General features: G+C 41.9%; 1 protein-coding gene across 1 annotated transcript in view; it reads left to right on the top strand.

Moving 5' to 3' along the window:
* Positions 1–25550, top strand: part of MAP1A (microtubule associated protein 1A) — a 246497-nt gene extending 220947 nt beyond the window's left edge. Inside the window, exons 3-7 of the mRNA XM_056572091.1 lie at positions 506–588; positions 1242–1382; positions 1944–10629; positions 21852–22084; positions 25159–25550. Coding sequence (XP_056428066.1) covers positions 506–588; positions 1242–1382; positions 1944–10629; positions 21852–22084; positions 25159–25314 — 9299 coding nt within the window. The 3' untranslated portion in view covers positions 25315–25550. The remainder of the gene's footprint in view (positions 1–505; positions 589–1241; positions 1383–1943; positions 10630–21851; positions 22085–25158) is intronic.
* The last annotated feature ends 260 nt before the right edge of the window (positions 25551–25810 follow it).

Here is a 25810-nt window from a genome sequence, read left to right as displayed (position 1 = left end):
TTGCGCAGAGTTGTCAGAAACCCCTTTTTTTTTGTGTGACTTCATTAAAATGTATTATATCTACAAGCTGCTATTATGTTTTGTACCTTTGAACAATAAAAACTTTTTTCTTTGCATTTCTTGATAGTACTTTGTACATATATATATATATATATATATTCTCATATTTACATGTTTGACGTAACTTCATGTAGCCTTTGTGTGGATGTAAAATACTTACAGCTGGGAAGATAATATCATACAGTTACTGAATACAAGTGTTGTGTGGGAGGAAAATTACAATCTGATTTGGAAGTAAAATGAAGAAAAAATGCTTTTGTTACTTTTACTTTAATGACTGTTTTCCTCAAGTCAACATGACACAAGAGTGCTTAATTTTCAACAGTGTTCTTTAGGGAGGTTAAATGAATGAATAAAATCAAATTATCTTTAAGACAAACATGTACTGGGGACTAATTGGCCATTTTAGTGCAATTTAAAATGTTATATATTTTTTTTCCCATAGGCCAAAGAACTTTGCAGCATCAGAGTGATGTTCTAGAGACTGTGATCTTGGTGAATCCCAACGCAGACAGCATTGTTTATGAGGTACTGGTTAATATGATTAGAATAAGAATTTCTATTTAAAAATAAATTTAAAGTACAGAACAGGTTAACCACTTGTTTAGATGGACATCTTCACCTTCTACTTTAGATAGACATTTGAGCATCTTCATCTTCTACTTTAGATAGACATTTGAGTATCATCATCTTCTACTTTAGATAGACATTTGTAGTTATGGTAAGCTTGTTGGTTTGCTATCAGCTCTTTGTTGCTCGTTGCTATTTGTCAACAATGAAGAATAACACAGGCAATGATAGGATATATAGGATACTTAACTATACTGATGACATGATAGGATATGTAGGATGTGTAGCTCTACTAATGGTGATATGTTTGAGCTTAAGTATAATTCTTGAGTTTGAATAATTCTGCTTTGGGGTTTGAAGGAGAAGACTTGCTGAACTTGAGCTCTGTAAAAGAACTTGGTGTAACAGTTTCTGTTTACATTGTTAGTAGCTTTCAAGGGGCTCTGTACAGTGGCACTTGTATGTTCAATATTTGTACTTTTTGTGTCTATTGAGCATTCATAATACTTTTATTAGATCATTTGCATCTATAATACTGTGACTACTGTTATTGCTCTTATTTCTTCTTAATATATTATCTGGCTAAAAGGGTTTTCTAATTTTACTACTAGGTACGTTCCTTGATCACAGATCCTTCTGCATACAAGCTCCTTATTTTGAGTGGCCAGTGCTCTGACCAGGAAGGAGACTTAATTCTGCAAAGTGGTACCTTTCCTCTACAAAGACTTGGAGAAGTGTTCAACGATCCAGAGGTAAGAATATAAAAAGCATATATATCCCAATAATGCAAATATTAAAGGGGGTTCTCCGGCCCTAATACATCTTATCCCCTATCCAAAGGATAGGGGATAATATGTATGATCGCGGGGGGTCCAGCCACTGGGGAACCCTGCAGTTTTTCATTGCGCACCCACCTTTGTGAGCTCTCCGCAGCACTGGAGGCCCCGAGTGTGTAGCGTGACGACCACTGGGCCGGAATATCGTGACATCACGACTCCGCTCCCCATGTGATGTCACAAACCGCCCCCTCTATGCAAGTCTGTGTTAATTATTTATAAGTATAGTTAATTATAAGTTAATTATAATGTGTTAAACTGCAAATCCCATACTGTATTCATGTGTCATATTGCAAAACCTCTGTCAAAGTACTAATGAAGCTCAGCCATAGTACACAGTTTAGGTATTTTATTATTAAGTATCAATATATCTACATATGGATCTGAATTAAAGTACTAATGAATTACTTAATTTACAATTATATTGTTATAAATCAATGTTGTGTTGCTAATTGTATTTTTTGTGTGTCACTGCAGGTTTGCCAGCTCTTCAGTAATACTGATCCAGAGATTAAAGCCTCTTTAACAGTTTCCTGCTTGGAAGAAGGAGATTGGTGCAACCTTGGACATTCAACTTTCCAGGATATCATAAATTGGAAACTAAATCCAGAGTTAGTTTTACCTGCAATGGATGGGGTTTCCGAGTTTGCAGACTATGTCTCAGAGACTGTTGATGTTCCTTCTCCTTTTGATCTCTTGGAACCACCAAATTCAGGTGGATTTTTGAAGTTGTCAAAGCCATGTTGTTACATATTTCCTGGAGGAAGGGGTGACTCTGCCCTTTTTGCTGTCAATGGATTTAATATCCTGGTAGATGGTGGCTCAGAAAGAAAATCCTGTTTCTGGAAGTTGGTTCGGCATTTGGATAGAATTGATTCCATATTGCTCACACATATTGGAGCTGATAATCTGCCTGGAATAAATGGACTTCTTCAAAGAAAGATAGCTGAGCAAGATGAAGAGCAATCTCAGGGCTCCACTGCTTATAGTGACTGGATGAAAAACTTAATATCTCCGGAACTGGGGGTTGTGTTTTTTAATGTTCCAGAAAAACTGAAAATCCCTGAGTCTAGTATGAAGGTCAAAAGAAGTATCGAAGAAGCTTGTCTGACACTACAGTACTTAAATAAACTAGGAATTAAATCTGAACCTTTATATAGGGTAGTTAGTAACACAATAGAGCCCATAACATTGTTTCATAAAATGGGCGTTGGTAGGTTGGATATGTATGTCCTGAACCCCGTAAAAGACAGCAAAGAAATGCAGTTTTTGATGCAAAAATGGGCTGGTAATAGCAAAGCAAAAACTGGTATTATTCTACCAAATGGAAAAGAGGGTGAAATTTCAGTTCCATATCTTACATCTATCACTGCCCTTGTTGTTTGGCTTCCTGCTAGCCCAACAGAAAAAATTGTGCGTGTTTTGTTTCCTGGAAATGCTCCACAAAATAAGATTTTAGAAGGTCTAGAAAAGCTGAAACATTTAGATTTCCTGAGATATCCAGTAGCAACACAAAAAGATATAGCCAGTGGTGGGCCACCAACTACTGGTAAGCACACAAAAATAAAACAAAGGGCTGATAGCAAGGAAAGTCTCAAGTCCTCTACACGAGCAAGCACAGGTAAGCCAGGCAAAAAAGAAGACATTTCTGAAGAAACAGCTAAAGATCTTAAACCAGAGATTACAAAAGAGACAAAACCTGAGAGAAAAATCAAGGAAGCAACAGACAAACATATCGAAAAACCTTTAAAAGCTGATAAGGTAAAAACTGAAGCAATTGATTCTGCAAAATTAGAAAAGAGGAAACTATTGAAAGAGAAGACAGGCAAAAAATTTATCAAGGATAAAATTTCCAAACTTGATGAAAAGAAGGATAAAGAAAAGAAAGAAATAAAGAAAGAAAAGATAGATCTAAAGAAAGAAAATAAGAAGGAAGAAAAGAAAGATGTAAAAAAAGAAGAGAAGAAAAAGGAAGTTAAACCTGAAGCTAAGAAACTACTAAAACCTGATTTGCGACCATTTACACCTGAAGTGAGAAAAACACTGCACAAAGCCAAAGTTCCAGGAAAAATCCGAACTGAAAAAGTTAAAAGCAAACTTGAAAAAGATAACACAGCTGAAAAAGTAAGCCAGGTACAACAAGTGGAAAAGTTACCAGCAATGGCTGATATGGCAGAACAAAGATCTGTGATGTCATCTCCTGAGGATCTAACCAAAGACTTTGAGGAGTTGAAGTATGAAGGCAACGTAGAACAATCCCATAAAAAGGAAGATGACATTAATCTTGCAGAACAAGAAACTATTGAAAATAGACCATCAGATATGTTAATGATTCAAAACCAGATGAAAGATGAAATCATGTTAGATGAAATAACATCAGATAAGAAAAGTCCTCTTGAATCCCCAGATGAAGGTATCATGACCACAGATGTGGAGGGAGACTCACAGCATGAAGAGAAACCAATGTATGAAATGGATGAGAACGCTGAAATGGTTGATGAAGGTGCAGCAATGGAGGAACCTGCTGAGATGGCAGAATATGAGGAAGAGATGAATACAGAAGAAGAAACTACCCCCAATGCTGACAAAGAGAAAGTATGTAGCAGAAACAAGTTTGCATCAATGCCAACCTTAGACATTCAAGACTTAGAGATAGATGAAGATAAAGAAAATGAATTGGAGGAAAAGGGAATATTAGATAGAAAACAAAAAGAAGAAATAGTTTTGCAAAGTGAAGATGACCATATCTGTAGTAAAGCAGAAGATGACAAAGAAGCTGAGAAAAATATAGATGTGGTGGAAAAAGCAGATGTAGAAGAAATGGAAGAATATTCAGAAGAACCTACAGATGATCTGAAGTATAAGGACAGTGAATACACAGAAAATTTTCATGAACAGCAAGAAAACGTGTCCTGTGATTTTACAATGTCATTGCAAAAAGAGACTGATTCAACAATAAACGTATGTGGCAAAGATGTATCAAAGGAGCCCTCATACTTAACAGGTGCCCCCATATCATCAGGGACTGCTGCAGAACACATATCATACATCCAAGATGAAACAATGCCAGGTTATTCAGAGACAGAACAAACTATTTCTGATGAGGAAATACATGATGAACAGGAAGAAAGAATACCTCATTTACAGTACGATGTAGGGAGTTATGATATTTCTGTCCCAGACCATCCCGGATCATTTGAAGCAATACACGGCATCAAGGCAATTTCATCTTCTGAGGTGGCGACAAAAGGTTATGCTATGCAAGAGTCTATAATAGTTGGTTACTCTACAAATATTGTTGCTGCTCCTCTTGCAGAAGAGGAACATGTTTCCTCTGCAACTTCTATAACTGAATGTGACAAACTATCTTCTTTTGCCACATCTGTTGCAGAAGATCAATCTGTGGCTTCTATTACTGCACCAAAAACTGAAGAGACTGGAAAAAGTTCACTTTTGCTTGATACCGGAAACAGTATTCCATCTTCTCACACTGAGGCCACCCAGGGCATAGAATACTTGCCATCTGCTGGCACAATATCACCTACTTCCTCTTTAGAAGAAGATAAATGCTTTAAATCCCCTCCACCTGAAGATTTCCAGTCTCTGATGGTTGCTGGAAAAGACCATCTAAGTGGCTCAACGCATGATGAAGAACTTGATGATGGGATAACAAATGAGGCACCTGGTAAAAAATATTATAGTCCTCTTTTGTTTTCTGAACACGAGTGTAGTGATGTGCATTATGGTTACAGTACAGATATGAATAGATCTCCAGTTATTTCTGGTAGTGAAGTGCACAAAGTGGATTCAAACTTCGGAGAAAGTGAGGAAAGATGCTTAAGTCCTGATGACAGCACTGTAAAAATGGCATCTCCAACTCAATCAGGCCCTACAAGCACAGGACACACACCTTCTCACCAATCTCCTGTAGAAGACAGATTTGAGACTACTCAAGCCGAACTCTTTGAAGCAGCAGATATACTCAACCATGAAAGAAAAGATGAATTACACGTATCATATGAGTCACCTGTAAGTAGTAGAGAACACCTAGATGAACCAATCACACAAGATAAGCTTTTTGGCACATCAGTGCAGAGTTCTGAAGAGGAAAGCTTGGTAAATGCAGGGGAAGCCTACACTCATGACCTAGATAGTGTAGATTTTGTTAAAGAATTATCAGCACCAGTGACCAAAGAAATAATAGAAGCTAAGGAAGAAAGAATTCCCGACAAAAATATTGACAATGATGAGAGATTTATGGGCAGTGAAAAGTGTGATTTCTCCAAAGATGCAGCTTTTTCAATGAGTTTGGAGCCATATATGCAACTTGAAGATTTAGTTTCATCCAAGGAAGTCTCACATGAAGATTTATTATCTACCCATAAAGAAACAGGTGCAGATACACTGCAGTCAGCATTACCCAAACAATTGTCAGAAGCTTACGGTGATTATTCTGGAATCATGGAGCAGAGTCCTGTAAAAGATGATACATCAACTGAGAGCTCTAGCCAAGACATTTTCCTAGGAGATGCAAAGTCACTTTCTTTTACAGAACAAGGAAAGGAAGATGATACATCTTTACAGATGTCTTTGATAGAACAATGTCCAATTGTAAATGAAACTTATCAAGGAAGTCCCACTAAGGAAACATATTTAGATGATGAAAGTCCTTTTCAGTTGAAAGATCCGACTCAAAAGGGAGAAATGAAATGTTCATCTAATAAAACTGCTGAAAGTGTGGACACTTCGCTGTCCACGAAGGAAAGCTTAGGCGAGGATCAAAAACATCTGGAGGCAGGTGATACTTATTTTCAAGATAATACTCAGTCCTTCATGACAACTGAATCTAGAGATGATAAACAAACATTTATAGAAGTCCATTCAGAAGAGTCATCAGCAGCAAAGACACATTCATATCACTCTGATGGTCAAGTCCAACAAAAAGAAGAAAAATCATTTATAATTTCCTCCTCAAGCCCTGATGACTCAGAGTCATTTTCTTTTGCAGATCACAGCCCTCTCAAAGGTGATCGAGTTGAAGTAATAACTACAGATAAACAAGAATCATGTCCTTTCCAGGAGCAATACAAGGATTTCCAGCATACTGAATTGTCTCTTGGCTACGTGAAAGCAGCAGAAAGTCCATTCGAAAAGAAAGAAACCTCCGACGAATCTAATAAAGATACATATAATGATGATTACATTGATCATGAGAAATCCTATGAAACTGAAAGCATTTATATGAAACAGATGACCTGTGAAAAGAGAGTATGGTTTCCAGAAGAAGGTTATGCAGAACGTTATGCAGCTGACAAGAAAGCAATAGAAGACTTCAAGCTTCGGTATACCGAAGAAGGAGAGAGCACATTTCTTGATGAAACACATGATTTGGAAGAACAGTCTCGAGAGCAATCTTCTCTTAATTTAGATGTTGCAAACCAAGAAACATTTATTAAATCAGATATAGATACATTAGATACAGAGTATGCACATTTTCAAGAGGAAAAGCATGGTCAAGATTCAATAAATTTTTCAAATCAAAGCAAAGTTCAACCTCAACAGTCCATTTCACAACTAGATGATTCATATCATTCTCAGGATGTTAATATTTTAGACAGATTTCCCTATGTAACAACAACCTCCTCTGATAAATTTGCAATGCAGCAAGATGAAGAAAGTGTTCCCACAGTCTTCGAGAAGACCAATGCAGAATTGGTACAAGAGCAATTACAACATGTAGAAAAAGGTTTTGAAGAGCATGAATCAGAAGAAGATGAGTATCCATATTCACAGACTGCCCATGACCTCCCAGTTTCTTCCTATCAAAGTGATTCCATAGACAGAAAATGTGACCTTCAACTTGGGGAAGAAATGATTAATGTTTTTGAAAAATGTGAACATGCTGAAGTGATTGAGCCAATAAGAGCAGAGTATAGCTTCCAGGAGGGTGAACATCAAGATGTACAAGAAAAATCACCAAAGCAAACATCTCCAGATAGCTCTACATATCATGAACATGACAAACTGATATACAAAGACAATGATTATTCTAAAGAAGATAAAGAGCAAAAATATGTTGAGACCTCATATCCTAAAGACAACATGAACTTTAGTTTTGGAGAATATAGAGATGACCCTAAAGAAGATAGTTTCTCCAAACGGGACAAAAAAGTTTCTCCAAGCCTGTTGGATACTGGCTTAAACTCATCTTGTAGTCCATTTGATTTATATTCACAAGAAACGGAAATATATGGTAAAACAAAAAAAGGAAATGTAGAAGAAAGAGAGCCAACACCTTATCCAAATGACAAGTCTTTCCAATATGCTGACATATATGAACAGATAGCTGCTTCTGGAGTTGAACATATCATAGAAGAGGCAGAGCCCAGTAGTGCAAGTTATCTAGAGAAGGAAGAAATACCAACTTTAGGCATAGACACAGCCAAACATGCATTATATGATCAAATATCTTCAAAAGAAGAGGAATCTCACTTGTATACCTTAACTGAGAAGGAGCTTTCTTCACCAGCATCTCCAAAAGATAAAGGAAACAGTGCTGTTTTTCAATATACAGAAAGGCAGGAACATTTCTTATCAAGTTCCGATAGCAGCAAAAAGACAAGTAGTTTATCTGACGAAACTAAGCAATTACATGTGGAAGAACCATATAAAAACAAACAAACAGAAAAGGAGAGTAATGTCTTTCCACGTGGCACAGATTTCTCATCAAAACCGGATGCAATGGAACATGAACATCATGAAAAATCTACCTATCTTCATGCACATCACGATGATGATGAGGAGGAGGAGGATGAAGATAACATTAGTTCAGCGAGTCAGAATATTACCCAAGCTGAAGCACAACTTTCTGAAATGAAAGACTCATATTATGAGAAAACTGAAGTATTAGAAGAAAATGCAAGTGATTATGAACTAGAAAAAGGAGCAAATGAAAAATCTGAAAAGGAAACTAAATTCCCTACAGACCTAGGTAGCCTACATGAAACTTACACATATGATCAAGAGAAGGAGGACAACTTAATTTTACAGTCTAATTTTGGGGTTCAACCAGAGGTAAAAGAGGTAGACAATAAACAATATAATATCCACACTGAAACGAAAACTTCAGGGATAAGTGGTACTCAGGGTATTGACTCAACTTCAAGAACAGAGAATAGTTTACATGAAGATAAGCATGTAAAAGAAGATACTGACTATACATATTCTCCTTTCCTCTCAAAAAGTGAACCTACAAAAGATACACATGCAACTTTCCAAGCAGAATATGAACAATTTCAAACCAGTAGTGAATATCATAACATAAATCAGGTATTGGAAAGTTCTCCCCTCAGTAGTAAGGAGAAACAAACTTTCTCTGGTTTGGCAGAACAAGATTTTGCAGCCTCAGCATATTCTACTGAAGCCTATTCTGTCATGAAAAAGGAAATTGGAGAATCTTCTGAGACACACACTGTTCACCAGCAGCCATTGTCCTTTGCAGATTCTAAAGAATTAGGAACATATGCTTTCAATTTATCACATTCTGCAAAGGGTCAGGATGAGTACTTAGAGGTCTCTGAAAGAGCTTCAGAAGTAAGTTCATCTCTAACCAGATTTTCACCCCTAAGTCCCCAGGAAGATCCCCTATATTCTAAAATTTCTGCCCAGCAGTGTACTGAGGCGGACTACCAAAAATCTGACTCTCAGAGTGTGTCAGAAACATCATCTGAAGCTAGCACCCCAGTGAAAAAGGACACTGCTGAAGGGTTCTATTCACAAATGATTACTAGTTATGTAGCAGAAGCAGAACCAACTGTTAGGAATTTATGGGATGTATCACCTCTTGTTCCTGCTGATGCTACCCAACCTTCAGATGAAAAACATGTTACCGATGATCATCAATCTACATGTTCCTATGACATGGATGATTGCACATTACCATGTAGAGTTGAATGTACAAAAACCTCTTGCACATCAAAAGTTGATACAGTAAAAGAAACCATTACTGTACATCAGGATATTAGACAGGGAGAAAGTGCAGAAGCCATGTCTTCACCATCGAATGTTCTTACATCATTTCCACCCCATCAACAAGAAGAATCATCAACAGCAAATGGTCCAACAGAAATAAACAATATGCCTGAGCTATTTCAACACTCACAATATGTTACTGACAAACAGCTTTACTTTTCTGATGTACAAGATGAAAAGTCATCTCCAGATTCAGACAGAGAATCTCCATACTCTGAGGAAGATGCAGAAAAACCTAATCGGCCTTCTTCTCTCATGTCTCCTGAGCACATATTTCAGCCTTATTGTTCTGATGCACAGAGAGGTAGAGGGTCTGAAGACCATGGAGATGCTTCCCATGAAGTTGAGGCATGTATCGGTACATCAAGTGAGTATGAGCACAAATTATCTTCATCAGAATATATGCACAGGAAGGGGGAACTTTCTCCATCTTTCATCAATCCTAGTCCCCTTGACCTCTCAGATGACAGTGATGTTTCACAAGATGAAGGACATCCTTCAGTTAAAGGAAGGACCCATCACGTGAAAAACCGCTATGTTGAAGGTGGCACAGTTGATGAAACACCTCCAACATCTGTCAGTGATTCAGGATCCTCTCAATCAGACTCAGATGTTCCACCTGAAACAGAAGAATGCCCATCTATAACTGCTGATGCTGCAATGGATTCTGATGAAGATGCAGACTTTCTTCCTGTAGATAAAGCAATGGGAAACTCTCATCATAGCAGTTCACGGCAAGGCCATGATCCACATCCAGCACCAATGATGGATCCTTATCCTCATCCCCCTCATCCAGATGTCTGCATGGTAGATCCTGAAATGCTAATTAATGAATTAAAGCCTATAAAAGGTGACAAAGTACTTAAAAAAGATTTGAAGGACAAAACTAAGGGTGTAAGAAAGCCTTTGAGTAAACCAAAATCAACCTCTCCAGCTCGGAAACTAGAGCCTAAGGGAAAACATTCTCCAACTCTATCTAAACAGACATCACGGGAGGCCACAGAAAAATCTCTAAAAAATGCAACAACAGAGAAGTCTCTGAAGACAAGAAGTACATTGCAAATGCATTCATCAAGAGAAGACAAAGAAGATACGTTTAAAGGCAAACTGGTGAATGGTATCAAATTATCAGGTACAATTATTTTAATAATATTTTGTAAAAATTTAATGTCATAGATTAAAGACTAGAAACCGCCATCTCTTTTCAGGAAAGCAATGTTATATAGATTAGTTTGGATAATAAAAAAACACTATTTTTTTCTTTACAGTGACAAACCAAAAGTGTTGTTCCATAAAAGTGTTTTAGTTTTAGTAAAGAGGAGTAATTTTTCATTATCAGTGCAAGATGAGTAAAGCAAAGCATCTGTAAAATCATTTAAAGGGAATCTGTCACCAGTGTCACCTGCACTAACCTGTTGGTACAGGCTGTTAGTGAGGGTGACACTTATGATAGTGATATTTACTACGAGTCGATCCATCACTCCATTTGCCCGTTATCCTCCTTATTCGAGCGGCAGGCTTGGTGCACAGACGGTGCTCCAGGAGTGCACTGATGTCACAGGGGCTTTTTCCTCACTGGGCCAGTCTCTGAGCAGGCTTGAGGAAGCAGCAGTGGTGATGTCATTGTGCTCCTGGAGGGCCACCTGTGCACCAAGCTTGCTGCCCAAAGAAGGGAGATAGCAAACAAACAGGGCCTCACATCAGTGATAGGTAAGTATCATTATCATTTTGAATAAAAAGAATTGCTAGTTTTATCATTGGGTAGGAAGACCTTAGTCAAGGCAGTGTTGTGAAAGAAAGCTTAGGGCTCAGCTTTTTATATTAAGTAAAAAAAAAAAAGTGGGCATTCTTAGAGGTCCATTGAGGCCTGTTCTATAAAGCTGTATGCTTCTGAAATCATACAGAGGGTTTATTTATTTTTTTGCTGTCATGTGACACTGCCATTGACATAGTAGTTACACCTTCAACAAAAGATGGGAAATAAAAGTGGAACATAGAAATACCGGAACACACAGTGAGGGCCTGGCACCCATTATAACTAGAGATGAGCGAACTTTAGAAAAATTCGATTCAGCCGATTCGCCGAATTTTCTGAAAAAATTTGGTCCGGTCTGAATTTATTTGTGGTGAATCTGTATTAAAAACGGCTATTTCTGGCCTACAGAGAGCCTCAATAGGCGTATAGAACAGTTTGCTTTGTTCTAACACGCATAGGGAGTGTGCTGTGTTAGTGAAATAATACTGTTATTTAGTATGACATGCAGATTACAGGCATCACTTTTAGAATCACTGCAGCAGAGTGTCTGAATGTGGCAGCAGGGAGATCATATGGCGTCAAAATTGAAAAGAGTAAATAGATTTTTCTATGAAATTTTTATTTTATTTAAAGGGGTATTCCAGGAATTTTTTTTATTTGACTATGCTACAGGGGCTGTAAAGTTAGTGTAGTTCATAATATAGTGTCTGTACCTGTATGTGACGGTGGTCTCACAATTCTTCTGTGATTATAGCCCCAATATTTATTTTTAACAGCATACTAAATTACTAATTTCTCGGGATCTCCAAGGTTGCAATGCATCGAGACCTGACATCACCAGTCAGGTGATCAGAGGGAGCCTATCCTGCTTCAATTGAGCAACAGCTGTAAGCCCCCTGGTTAGAGAACACTATGTTTAAGTGGGTAGGGTGGATGATGTGTGGGAGGAAGGAAAGAGATCTCTAACTTTCAAGCATGGAATTGTGGGATGTGTAGTTTAGAGAACAAAATCCATCAGGAAATACCCAGTTCTGGCAGGTAAGTACCAAAATCACCTTATGGTGGATAACCCCTTTAATTTGAATTAATTTACATTTATTGAGTACCCATTCTGGTGAGCATCGAGCTGGCGGTTCGCCACAAGGCGAGCTACCACCTGTTCCAGCCCATGCCTCTCACTGCCCCCGCCCCCCCCCCCCCCCCCCCCCCCACTGTCTTACTCCTTTGTGGAACTGCAAATGTTTTTATTTAATCAGTAATGGTTCATTGTGATCGACCCAACCTATTTAATTGGATTCTTGTGGTAATTCCACAGCTACTATATGACGTCGACAACCATAGGGCCTCAGTCTTGAAAAGATCAAATCGAATTTTTGAAATTTAAATTTACATTTTTTTTATTGAAATTTAAGATTACACTCCCAAGTTTTAATGTCCCGGGCTCCGGCGTGTGGTTACAAATGACCAAATCTAACAAGGAGTCACATGTCACATGGCTGCACAATGACAGAGCCTGGAGGTGGCATCAGTATGAGAAGACCATATAGTGGCTGAATGAACGCCTGGAGTTTGTGGCAGCATGAGGAGACCATATAGTGACTGAATGGCACAGCCTGGAGTTGGCTGAAGCATGGGGAGACCATATAGTGGCTGAATAGCACAGCCTTGAGTTGGCTGAAGCATGAGGAGACCATATAGTGGAATGGCACAGCCTGGAGTTGGCTGCAGCATGAGTAGAACATATAGTGGCTGAATGGCACAGCCTGGTGTTTGTGGCAGCATGAGGAGACAATATAGTGTCTGAATGGCACAGCCTGGAGCTGGCTGAAGCATGAGGAGACCATATAGTGGCTAAATGGCACAGCCTAAAGGTGGCTGAAGCATGAGGAGACCATATTGTGGCTGAATGGCACAGCCTGAAGTTGGCTGAAGCATGAGGAGACCATATAGTGGCCGAATGGCACAGCCTGGAGTTGGCTGAAGCATGAGGAGACCATATAGTGGCTGAATGTCACAGCCTAGAGTTGACGGCAGCATGAGTAGAACATATAGTGGCAGCATGGCACAGCCTGGTGTTTGTGGCAGCATGAGGAGACCATATGGTGTCTGAATGGCACAGCCTGGAGTTGGCTGAAGCATGAGGAGACCATATAGTGGCTGAATGGCACAGCCTGGAGGTGGCAGCAGCATGAGGAGAACACATGGTGGCTGAATGACACAGCCTGGAGGTGGTGAAGCATGGCACAGCCTGGTGTTTGTGGCAGCATGAGGAGACCATATAGTGTCTGAATGGCACAGCCTGAAGTTGGCTGAAGCATGAGGAGACCATATAGTGGCTGCATGGCACAGGCTGGAGTTGGCAGAATCATGAGGAGATGATATAGTGGCTGAATGAGACAGCCTGGAGGTGGCAGCAGCCGCATCCGGAGTCCTGAAAGTGACCCGGTGCTAGAGTGGTGCGGTGGGTGGCAATACTAGTACCCGGTGATGAAGGTGGGTGAAAAAAGGTCTGATTTGGAGGAACGTTTGTAACTGGAGAGCAGCACCTTAAATCTGGCACTATCCATATTTGTGAAGTGTTGGTGTGGCACCATGGTCAATCTACTCTGATGCATCAGGCATTGGTGGGTGGAAATCCTGGCTGATCCATGCCTGATTCATCTTCACAAAGGTCAGTTTCTCCTTGGGGTGACTGTGGCCCCCCGCCGCACTAAACACCCGCTCTGATGGCACACTACTGGCCGGGCAGGACAGCTTTTCCAAGGCAAACTCTGCTAGTTGCGGCCACAAATCAAGTTGGGCTGCCCAGAAGTTCAGCGGATCTTCGAGTTGTGTTGGAATGGGCATGGCAAGGTATGCCACCACCTGCTGGTTCAGGTCTGGCTCCAGGTCTAGCTGCTGCTGATGAGTTGCTTCACTATGTGGGTGGAGAAAGGTACTCATCAACGACTGTAGACTTAGGCTGCTGCTGATGGAGCTGGTACTGCTCCTGCCACCCCATCCCTCCCCAGCAGCCATGGCAGTGGAAGGTGAACGCAGAGGGACCCTGATTCAGACCTGGAAGAGGATGGACGATGGTGCTGATTTTTCACCATTCGGTGAGGATGCCTCTAGTAGGTCAGTTTGTCCTCCCTCTCAGTGGGTGTAAAAAAGGCCCCTATTTTGTGGCGGTAGCAAGGGTCCAATAAGGTGGAGAGCCCGAAGTTATCCCGCTGCCGAATGGTGAAAAATCGTCTGTCACTACGCAAGCAAGTGAGCATGCATCGTGCCATTTGTGCAAGTGACTCGGAGGGACTGCGTGCCTCCATCTTCACTGCATAATGCCACAGTGTGTCTCGGTCCTCCGTCTCGCCTTCCTCATAACCCTCTAGCTGCTCATACTCCTCCTCTCCTGTCAGATTACTAGAAATACCGCCCATTTGGCAAAACCTAAACTGTGCTCCACTGTGCCCCTCCTCCTCCAGTTTTGCCCCCACAGGGCTCATGTGGCCATGAGATGTAGGTGCCACGTCTCCATTGCCCTGATTAGCCATCGTTTCCAACACGTGTTGTAAGAAACAAAGCAGTGGAATGATGTCGTTCATCCCCTAATCCTGGCCACTTACTAATAATGTGGCTTCCTCAAAGGGCCTGAGCAAACGGCAGGTGTCACGTATGAGCTGCCACTGGTTCACATTGAAGTTACACAGGGGAGTACCCCTATCCGCTTGGATCATCAAGAAATCGTGATGGCTTTTCTCTGTTTGTATAGTCGGTCCAACATATGAAGGGTGGAATTCCATTGTACTTTCAGCTGTCCTTTCACAGTATCTAGGTCCTTGACAGATTAACAGGTACAAAATAGTACACTACTTAGATGTACGTATGTGGTATGCACTTATCAGGGCAGAAAAATTTTCTACAGTATGCTTATAAAAGTATTTGAATAAAACACCAGCCGGTTATTACTTTTGGCTGGCCTTTCACAGTATTTAGGCCCTTGAGAGTTTAACAGGTGCAAAATAGTACACTACTTAGATGTAGGTATGTGGTATGCACTTACGAGGGCAGAAAGATGGGCTACTGTATGCTTATATATGTATTTTAGCACAGCACCAGCAGTACACAACAGTGCTGCAGCACACAACCATTTGTTGTGGAACAAAGAGGGCAGAAAAATGCGCTACAGTACGCTTAAAAAAACCTAATGGAGTAAAACATCAGCCGGTGATTACCGTATTCATCGGGGTATACCACGCACCTTCCTATAACAAGAACCCTCATTTTACCAAGGATGTTTGGGTAAAAAAAGGTTTTTACACAAATATCCTTGGTAAAATGAGGGTGCGTGTGTGTGCATATGTATACCCCGATAAACTGTTTCTGACCCCTCAGAAGCCCCCAGGAAAGGCAGGGGGACAGAGGCCTTCGCTGCCCGTTCTCTCCCCCTGCCTTTCCTGGGGTCTAGAGCCCTGCTGCCGCCGCTTCTCTCCGCCTGGCTATCGACGCCGCTGCCCCTTCTCTCCCCCTGGCTATCGATGCCGCTGCCCCTTCTCTCCCCCTGGCTATCGGTGCCGCTGCCCCATTGCCGGCGCCGATAGCCAGAGGGAGAGAAGCGGTGCCGGCAATGGGGCAGCGGCGCCGATAGCCAGGGGGAGAGAAGGGGCAGCGGCACCCATTGCCGGCGCCGCTGCCCCGTTGCCTCCCCCATCCCCGGTTGCATAATTACCTGTTGCGGGGGTCGGGTCCGCGCTGCTTCTGGCCTGCGGTGTGGCGTCCCCTGCGTCGTTGCTATGGGCTGCACGGCACGGCACAATGACTAGTGACGTCACTAGTCATTGCGTCTCGCAGCGCATAGCAACGACACAGGGGGCACCACACCGGAGGCCAGAAGCAGCGCGGACCCGACCCTGGCAACAGGTAATTATACAACCGGGGATGGGGGAGGCAACGGGGCAGCGGTGCCGATAGCAACATCACAAATCAGAATATGTTGGGGGATACCGTTCTGACGCTGCAGCTCAAGGAGGGAGTGCTTTGCAGTGTACGAGTGGCTGAAGTGCATGCAAAGTTTCCTTCCCAATGTTGAAATGTCTTGCAAGGGTGGGGGGACGAAACTTCAGGAACCGCTTGACAACCAGATTGAACACCTGTGCCATGCAGGGCGCATGGCTCAGCCTTCCCAGTCGCAGCAGAAGCAAGATGTTCTTCCCGTTGTCAGTCACCATGGTTCCCATTTCCAGTTTTTGTGGACTAAGCAATGCTCTGATTTGTTTATGAATGACTTTTAGCAATTCCTCCCCTGTGTGACTCCGTTCGCCAATGCAAACCATGTGAAGAACAGCATGACACCGCCGTGCCCTGCACACATGGTACGCTAAAGGCCACTGAGACTTGTCTGGGCAGTGATGGCTAAAAACACGATGGAGGATGAGGAGGCGGAGTTGCACACTGTCAAAGGACCAACAGCCTGAGAGCGTGGAGGAGGAAGCGGCGTGACCTGTCCAAGTTGGTGTTGTGGCTGTGCAGGAACCACATTCACCCAGTGAGCTGTAAAAGACATGTATTGTCCCTGACCATAGTTACAGCTCCAGACGTCGGCGCTGCCGTGCACTTTGGTACACACCGACAGGCTCAAGGACTGGCCCACCTTCTCTTCCACAAAATTGTGCAGGGCTGGTACTGCCTTCTTTGCAAAGAAATGACGGCTTGGGACTCTAGTCTCCACCTCGGCACAAGCCATCAGTTCTCTGAAAGGTGCAGAGTTCACCTCTTGAAAAGGAATGGACTGCAGCACCAGCAACTTAGACAGGAGCACATTCAGCTTCTGCGCTGTTGGATGAGTGGGCGCATATTGTTGTCTCTTGGACATGGCTTGGCAGAATGACTGACTAAAAGTAGGAGGAGCAGGAGCATCTGGAGTGACAGAAGTAGGGTATGACACACAGCTCCCTTTGGCTGAGGGGGTGGAGCCTTGGCTGTCTGAAAGAGGGAGCGGCGTGCCACTGGGCGATGCAGCAGGCTGGACCACTACATCGAAACCACGGTTCTCCCAGGCCGCTTTATGGCGGCGCAGCATATGTTGATGCAGGGCCATGGTGCCAACGTTGGGACCCTGGCAATGCTTCACCTTCTGCCGACATATCTTGCATGTGACTATGGTAGCCTCCTATGGATACTTGATGAAAAACTGCCACACCTCCGAGTAGCTGATTTTCCCACCAACAGTCTGTACTAATTGACTGCTACTGCTGCCATCTCCAGGAACCCCTGTTCCACTACTTCCCAGGAAGGTAGGCTGCCGTGAAGCAAGTGGTCTCCGCCGGGCACGTTTGGCTCCAGAATTTCCACTTCTGCCAACCATGCTACCGCCTTGCTGGCTCAGCTGCTGCCTCACGGCCAAACCTGCAACCCTCTTCTCCTTATGATGATGATGATGATGATGATGATGATGAAGCCCATTCTGCACCCGGCTCCCACTTGTGATCGGCTTCATCATCATCAAGTGTCTGCACGTCACTGATGTCCTCCTCAGGTTCCTCAACAGTGTCTGCTTCAGGACCCTGAATGCTGGCAACACCGCCTCCCATGTCACTCTCCTCATCATTACTTGCCCACCTAGCGGAGGAAGCGCAGTTGTCTCCTCCACTTCTTGGCTGGCCAGTAGCTGCTGACTGTCCTCTATTAGATCGTCCTGACTGAATAGTGGAGCTGAACCCACAGCATAAGATACTTCTTTAGGGGAGGGAACAGCATAGGACAGAGGCAATGAGAGGACAGAGACTGCTCCCGGGCCATGCCAATTGAGGGTTTTGTCTGAGGACCCACTGACTGTTGACTGGGGTATCAGATGTCACTTGTGATGAAGTGGATGACCGTGTTACCCAATCAATGATGGCAGATGGATTGCTGGTCGAGATTCGACTGCTAGTTGATACCGGGAGCTCAGGCCTCTCGCTGCGACTCCTGCTGCCACTCGCCCCTAGTCTGCTGCGGCCTCTGCCACTCCTTTGTGCACGTCCTGGCACTTCTCTGCCTGACATACATGCGTATATGAGGGGAGTACAATAAGCTTCACTACGCTTAAAGGGGTTGTGCGCTGCCCTGACTTTCGGAGCTCCACTCACAGCGTCCGGAAGTTCATTACTCCGAACGCTGTGTGCGGGCTTCCGTGTTTGCAGCCGCCGGGCGTAACGTCACGCCCGGCCCCTCGCGACATCTCGCACGCCCCCTCAACGAAAGTCTACTGAAAGGGGGCGCGACCGCTGTCATGCCCCCTTCCCATAGACTTTGGTAGAGGGGGCGGGCGTGATGTCACGATGGGGACGGGCGAGACGTCACGAGGGGACGGGCGAGACGTCACGAGGGGGCGGGCGAGGGCCTGGGCGTGACATCACGCCCGGCGGCCGCGAACACGGAAGCCCGCACACAGCGTTCGGAGTAATGAACTTCCGGACGCTGTGAGCGGAGCTCTGAAAATTAGGGCAGCGCACAACCCCTTTAAAACAGTATTTGTCTAGAACAGCAGCAGGAGTGTACTTTCAGCTGTCCTTTCACAGTATCTAGGTCCTTGACAGATTAACAGGTACAAAATAGTACACTACTTAGATGTACGTATGTGGTTTGCACTTATCAGGGCAGAAAAATTATCTACAGTATGCTTAAAAAAGTATTTGAATAAAACACCAGCCGGTGATTACTTTTGGCTTGCCTTTCACAGTATTTAGGCCCTTGAGAGTTTAACAGGTGCAAAATAGTACACTACTTAGATGTAGGTATGTGGTATGCACTTACGAGGGCAAAAAGATGGGCTACTGTATGCTTATATATGTATTTTAGCACAGCACCAGCAGTACACAACAGTGCTGCAGCACACAACCATTTGTTGTGGAACAAAGAGGGCAGAAAAATGCGCTACAGTACGCTTAAAAAAACCTAATGGAGTAAAACATCAGCCGGTGATTACCGTATTCATCGGGGTATACCACGCACCTTCCTATAACAAGAACCCTCATTTTACCAAGGATGTTTGGGTAAAAAAAGTTTTTTACACAAATATCCTTGGTAAAATGAGGGTGCGTGTGTGTGCATATGTATACCCCGATAAACTGTTTCTGACCCCTCAGAAGCCCCCAGGAAAGGCAGGGGGACAGAGGCCTTCGCTGCCCGTTCTCTCCCCCTGCCTTTCCTGGGGTCTAGAGCCCTGCTGCCGCCCCTTCTCTCCCCCTGGCTATCGGTGCCGCTGCCCCTTTTCTCCCCCTGGCTATCGGTGCCGCTGCCCCATTGCCGGCGCCGATAGCCAGAGGGAGAGAAGCGGTGCCGGCAATGGGGCAGCGGCGCCGATAGCCAGGGGGAGAGAAGGGGCAGCGGCACCCATTGCCGGCGCCGCTGCCCTGTTGCCTCCCCCATCCCCGGTTGCATAATTACCTGTTGCGGGGGTCGGGTCCGCGCTGCTTCTGGCCTCCGGTGTGGCGTCCCCTGCGTCGTTGCTAGGGGCTGCACGGCACGGCACAATGACGAGTGACGTCACTAGTCATTGCGTCTCGCAGCGCATAGCAACGACACAGGGGGCGCCACACCGGAGGCCAGAAGCAGCGCGGACCCGACCCCGGCAACAGCTAATTATACAACCGGGGATGGGGGAGGCAACGGGGCAGCGGTGCCGATAGCCAGGGGGAGAGAAGCGGTGGCAGCAGGGCTCTAGACCCCAGGATAGGCAGGGGCATAGAAGCCAGCAGCGACAGCAGGTCTCTGCACCTGCAAAAGCCGCTGCAGTACATTGATTTAAAGTGCACGCTTTAAATCATTGAACTGCAGCGGCTTATCAGCGTATAACACGCAGATAGACTTTAGGCTAAAAAATTTGGCAAAAAAAATGGGTGTTATACGCCAATAAATACGGTACTTTTGCCTGGACTTTTACAGTATCTAGGCCCTTGACAGATTAATAATTTGTTGCGAATCGAATTTCTCATTAAATTTGTAACGAATTTGGATTCATCAGCTTTGATTCGCTCATCTCTAATTATAATTAATAATATCACCTGACAGTAATCATGTAGTGTTCAGATACCATTTGTTAAAAGGTATCACACTGCAGACCATATAAGATTCTATATGAATATGACAAAAACAGCTAAGTTTTCCAACTGAAGTTTGACTTTTTAGTGTCTATAGCTGAATAATTCCATGTGGTAGTACCACAAGGATAATAATAAAGAGTTTCAGCTATTTATTTTTTTCAAGACCTTGTTAAGTTTTCTAGGACATTGAGCTTCCTACATCCATAGGGCACATACACTACAGATTCCTAAAACACTAATGCATACTACTCCATTCACAAATGTTTTTTTTTGCATTAATCACATTTTGGCCTCTTTCTTACAGATGTATTTAAAACAGTATTTTGCATCAGAAATGTTAGCCAAAACCAGTAATGGGTCGAAGACACATACAAATCTTTCCATTATAGTTTTTCTCTGTGCAGGTTCCACTCCTGATATACCGATACATATTACCAACAAATAGCCAAAGCTAGGAGTTCAGCATACAAATTTAGCCTCTGCCAACATAACTGGCCAATGTCCAGACTCCCTGCTGTATGCATCGCTGCTCACTTAACTTTCTCCATGCCAGCGAATGTAGTGAGCCACAATGCATACATTACTGTGTACATCACCACTCACTGTACAGTAAATTCACCGCTACATCTGTAAATGGAGAAACAATATAATGATAAAAAACAAAATGGTTCAGTAACCGTTAATGAAACGCTTCCTTCACTGTAGTCAAGCCGTGTAATAGGCTTAGTAAATAAGTGCTGATCTACAACGCTGGCGCTCATTTACATTGTACATTGGCACATATAACAGTGCCACTACTTTAACAGTCGACTGTCATTATCTATAGAGACCATTTTAGTTAATGTGATGGAAAGAATCGTCATTTGGAATGCTCCATCGTTGCTCTTCCCAGATGACACCTGTCAGCTGCTCATTAGTGGGGGAAGATTCTTTTAAATCAACTGGTGGCAGAAAGTTAAACATATTTGTAAATTACTTCTATTAAAAAAAAATCATCCTTCCAGTACTTATTAGCTGCTGAATGCTACAGAGGTAATTCCTTTCTTTTTGGAACACTGATGACATCACAAGCACAGTGCTCTCTGCTGACATCTCTGTCCATTTTAGCAACCGTACATAGCAGATGCATGCTAAGGGCAGCATATTGGCTCAGTGGTTAACACTGCTGCCTTGCAGTGCTGGGGACTTGGGTTCAAATCCCACTAAGGACAACAATAAATAAAGTGTTATTATTATTATAATAACGTCAGCAGAGAGAACTGTGCTTGTGATGTCATCAGAGTGCATTCCAAAAAGAAAAGAATTTCCTCTGTAGTATTCAGTAGCTAATAAGTACAGGAAGGATTAAGATTTTTTAATAGAAGTAATTTACAAATATGTTTAAATATGTTTCTGACACCAGTTGATTTAAAAGAAAAAAGGTTTTCACCGGAGTACCCCTTTAAAAACAATTTACATAATGATTTTTTTTTGTTTACAGTTTTATAATTCTTCCTTACATTATCTTGCTTTTAACAATTCATATCTTCCCTATAGGAACAGGCAGCTCTAAAGCCAGTTCTACCATTCCTCCTGGCCCACCAGTGTATGTGGACTTGGCATACATCCCTAATCATTGCAACGGCAAAAATACCGATCTGGAGTTCTTTAAGAGAGTTCGAGCTGCATATTATGTTGTTAGTGGAAACGACACAGCTAACGGGGAACCTAGTCGAGCTGTACTGGATGCACTTTTGGAAGGAAAGTCCCAATGGGGAGAAAATTTGCAAGTAAGTTTTAATTTTAATGTAACATCTGTAGAAATTTTTTGAGGGGGATTTTCCAAAAATGACATTCATTACCTCTCCACGGAAGGGTTGATGAATCTGTAAACTCTGAGGGCCCCATAACCAGGACCCTCATTTCTCCTCAGAGCACAAATACAACGTGGTGAATTAGTATTGAGTGGAGGCCAAGCCTACACATTGAATTTTCAATTAAACTATTGAAATGACAGCGAAAGCCAAGTACAAGGACAAATGCTGTAAAGGAGTTGTCCACTCTGTAAAATACATATTTGTAGGAAGGCTTCTCCAACAACAATAAGAAGATTAGAAGATCTTCACTGCTGTAACCTCAGTGATCATCTGAAAACTTTGGGGAAACAGCAGAAAGTGTTTTATTTCCCCGCAGTACCACCACAAGGGAAATAAAGCATAACAGAGCCCCCTCTAAAATCCCCGATCTACATATAGCTATTCTATACTCTTCAGACAGATAAAGGTCTATAGCAGCATCTTATAGTTTGGGTGAGGCTGTGCCAAAGCCTAAGGACCCTATTAGACGGCCAAAACACATCTGTAAATAGGCACTAATCACAAGGCTCAAACAGTAGTGTAACCTTTCAGCCGCACGTCACTTCTAACGCAGGAAAAAGTGTGGGCAATGGCCTATGTTTTGTCTGCAGGTCTGAACGACCCAAGCCGAACTCCAGCTCTATTATACAGGAAAACATTGGCCTGTTTGGTTGATAATTGCCCATGTAATATGGGCTCAAACTCCTGTTTCTTGTAATAATGTGGCTGGTGGTCACTGTGAAAAAAAAAACGTGCTAAATGTCATACATAGTTTAATGCATAGAAAGTGAAGAACAATTTATGGTGGTTTCATCCTGAATTCTTGTTTTGCTTAACAAATATACGTTTTATACAAAAAACACAGCAGAATCTATTTCCCATTGACTTATATTATAAAAAAAAATTTGCGGTACACAATAGGATAGTTTTTTGTATACAGGAGAGGAGATAAGTGGAGTAATGATGATACCTTTATTGGCTAAATAGTATTTAGAATTATATTTAACCCCTTAGAGACCGAGCGTTTTTCCGTTTTTGCACTTTAGTTTTTTCCTCTTTATATTTTGAAAATCATAACCCTTTCAACTTTGCACCTAAAAATTCATATGATGGCTTTTTATTTGCACCACCAATTCTACTTTGTAATGACATCATTAATTTTACCCAAAAATCTACGGCGAAACGGAAAAAAATCGTTGTGCGACAAAATTGAAGAAAAAACTAAATTGGGTAAGTTTTGGGGGCCTCCGTTTCTACACAGTACATTTTTTGTACATGACATGCTACTTACAGTATATAGGTTTGATTTTGTCTTACTTCTGGAAAAAATCTTAACTACATGCACGAAAATTAACACGTTTAAAATCGTCATATTCTGACCCCTATATCTTTTTTATTTTTAGGTGTACGGAGCGGTATGAGTGCTCATTTTTTGTGCTGTGATCTTAAGTTTTTAGTGGTACAATTTTTGTATTGATCGGACTTTTTGATCGCTTTTTATTCATTTTTTCATAATATAAAAAGTGACCAAAAATACACAATTTTGGACTTTGGAATTTTTTGGCGCGTACGGCATTGACCGTGCGGCTTAATTAACAATATATTTTTATAGTTTGGACATTTATGCACGCGCTGATATCACATATTTTTATTTTTATTATGATTACATATTTTGCATATGGAATTTGGGAAAAGGGGGTGATTTAAACTTTTAATAAGGAAGGGGTTTATGGGTGTTTTTTATTTTTTTTTAACTTTTTATTCAACTTTTTTTTTTTACACTTTTAGTCCCCTTACGGGAGTTTTAGGAGGAATAATTAGATTGCTCATACAGATCAATGTGGTTTCATAGAACCACATTGATCTGTGTGCTCTGCGCTCGATTGATAAAGCCTGGTCCTTCCAGGCTTTATCACTCTCAAAGCTGCAGCCAGCACAGGATGCGAGGTAAGCCCTCCACCCCACTGGACCACCAGGGGTGGTTTAAATTTCCCTTTAGACACTGCTGTCAACTTTGACAGTGGTGATTTAAAGGGTTAATAGCCGTCCGCGGCTATAGGATGTTTATCGCCAGAGTACCCCTTTAAGAGAGATGTTTATTTTGTAACATGCCTATAACATGCTTGATGAAGGGACCTAAAAGGTTACAAGCTTTCAATCTAATTCCTCTCAGTTAGCCAACAAAGGTATTATCACTACTTCACTTATCCATTGTATTTATATACAACAAAATTAAATAGACTTCAACAAACACAGTGAAATGGCGACAGGAACGCTTTGTGTAACTTGATATGAATTCTATATTTTGGTAAATAGTTAACCTATATTTGTGACCAACTTTCTATGTATTTATGCCAATTTTCTAGTATATATACTTTTAAAATATGTATAAAGAAGCCCTTGTGCCAGTTTTTGTATGTTTTGGGACATGGACAAGGCTGTAGGGTGATTTATAAACATTTTCTGTCACTTCCCTACTATAAGGCTATAAGTATAATACTTCACAGCACTTCTTATGATAACATTCAGTTATTTTACTTATGTAGGTAGCAAGGTAAAAGACAAGAGAATTGGCAATCTGGCCAACTGACTGCTTTATGCTATCTGCACTTTGTCAAGAATAATATTGGCATAGAGTTTGTATAGTCTCAGTCTCCCTGTGTTTGCATGGGTTTGCTACAGTCTCTTTGGTTTCCTCTCACACTCCAAAAACACTGCCTTCCTATGAACTTGACCCTAGTGTTTGTATCTGAGATTGAGATCATATTGTGGCCTTTAGTCAGAAAAGATAGTGAAATAAATGATGAAGTTCTCTGTAGTGTACTGAAGAATATGCTAGTGCTATATAAACCACAGTAAATCAATCATTAGACTCTGGACTAGGCATAACAGTGTGTATAATCTTAACCAAGTGTTCCTAGGAGTGTACGTAAATGAGTAATGAATGTGTATTGTTTTTCTTCTTTTTTATGAGTATATAATTTATTGCTTTGTATTTCTTCCTCCAGGTGACATTAATCCCAACACATGACACAGAAGTGACACGTGAATGGTACCAACAGACCCACGAGAAACAGCAAGAACTTAATATAATGGTGTTAGCTAGCAGCAGTACTGTAGTCATGCAAGACGAATCTTTTCCAGCATGCAAAATAGAGTTCTAAGCATCATAGCAGTCACTAACACGTCCATGTGTTCTTTGTGTTTAGGTATGTGTCGAGTCAAAGCCCAGTTCTCTTGTAGATCTGGCTTGTACTTGTAATGTCAGCTTTATAGCCAGTTTTAAACCGGCTGGTTTTGGGGAAGAATGAATTAAGAATAATATTTATAGCATTGAGTACATACATGATTACAAGATACAAGATTTTTGAGTTTATTTGGGGAAACTTCATTAAAACACTTGACGCTTTTACAATGTCGCTTTACATGGTCTGAGTAAGACAACCCCTGGCAAAAATAATGGAGTCACCACACACTTAGAGGATATTCACTCAGTTATTTTTATGGCAAAACAAACACACAAATAAAAAATAGGACACAAAACAATGTTTGTTTGACAGCTGAACATTCTGTTCTCATGAAATATAGCTCAAACTAATGGAATGGGTTTATTTTAAGTAATGGAATTTGCTTTTCCAGATCAAGTAGAGAAATGAATTA

The sequence above is a fragment of the Hyla sarda genome, chromosome 4 (genome assembly GCF_029499605.1).
Source record: "Hyla sarda isolate aHylSar1 chromosome 4, aHylSar1.hap1, whole genome shotgun sequence".
NCBI lineage: Eukaryota > Metazoa > Chordata > Amphibia > Anura > Hylidae > Hyla > Hyla sarda.
This window is presented reverse-complemented; position numbering and strand designations above follow the sequence as displayed.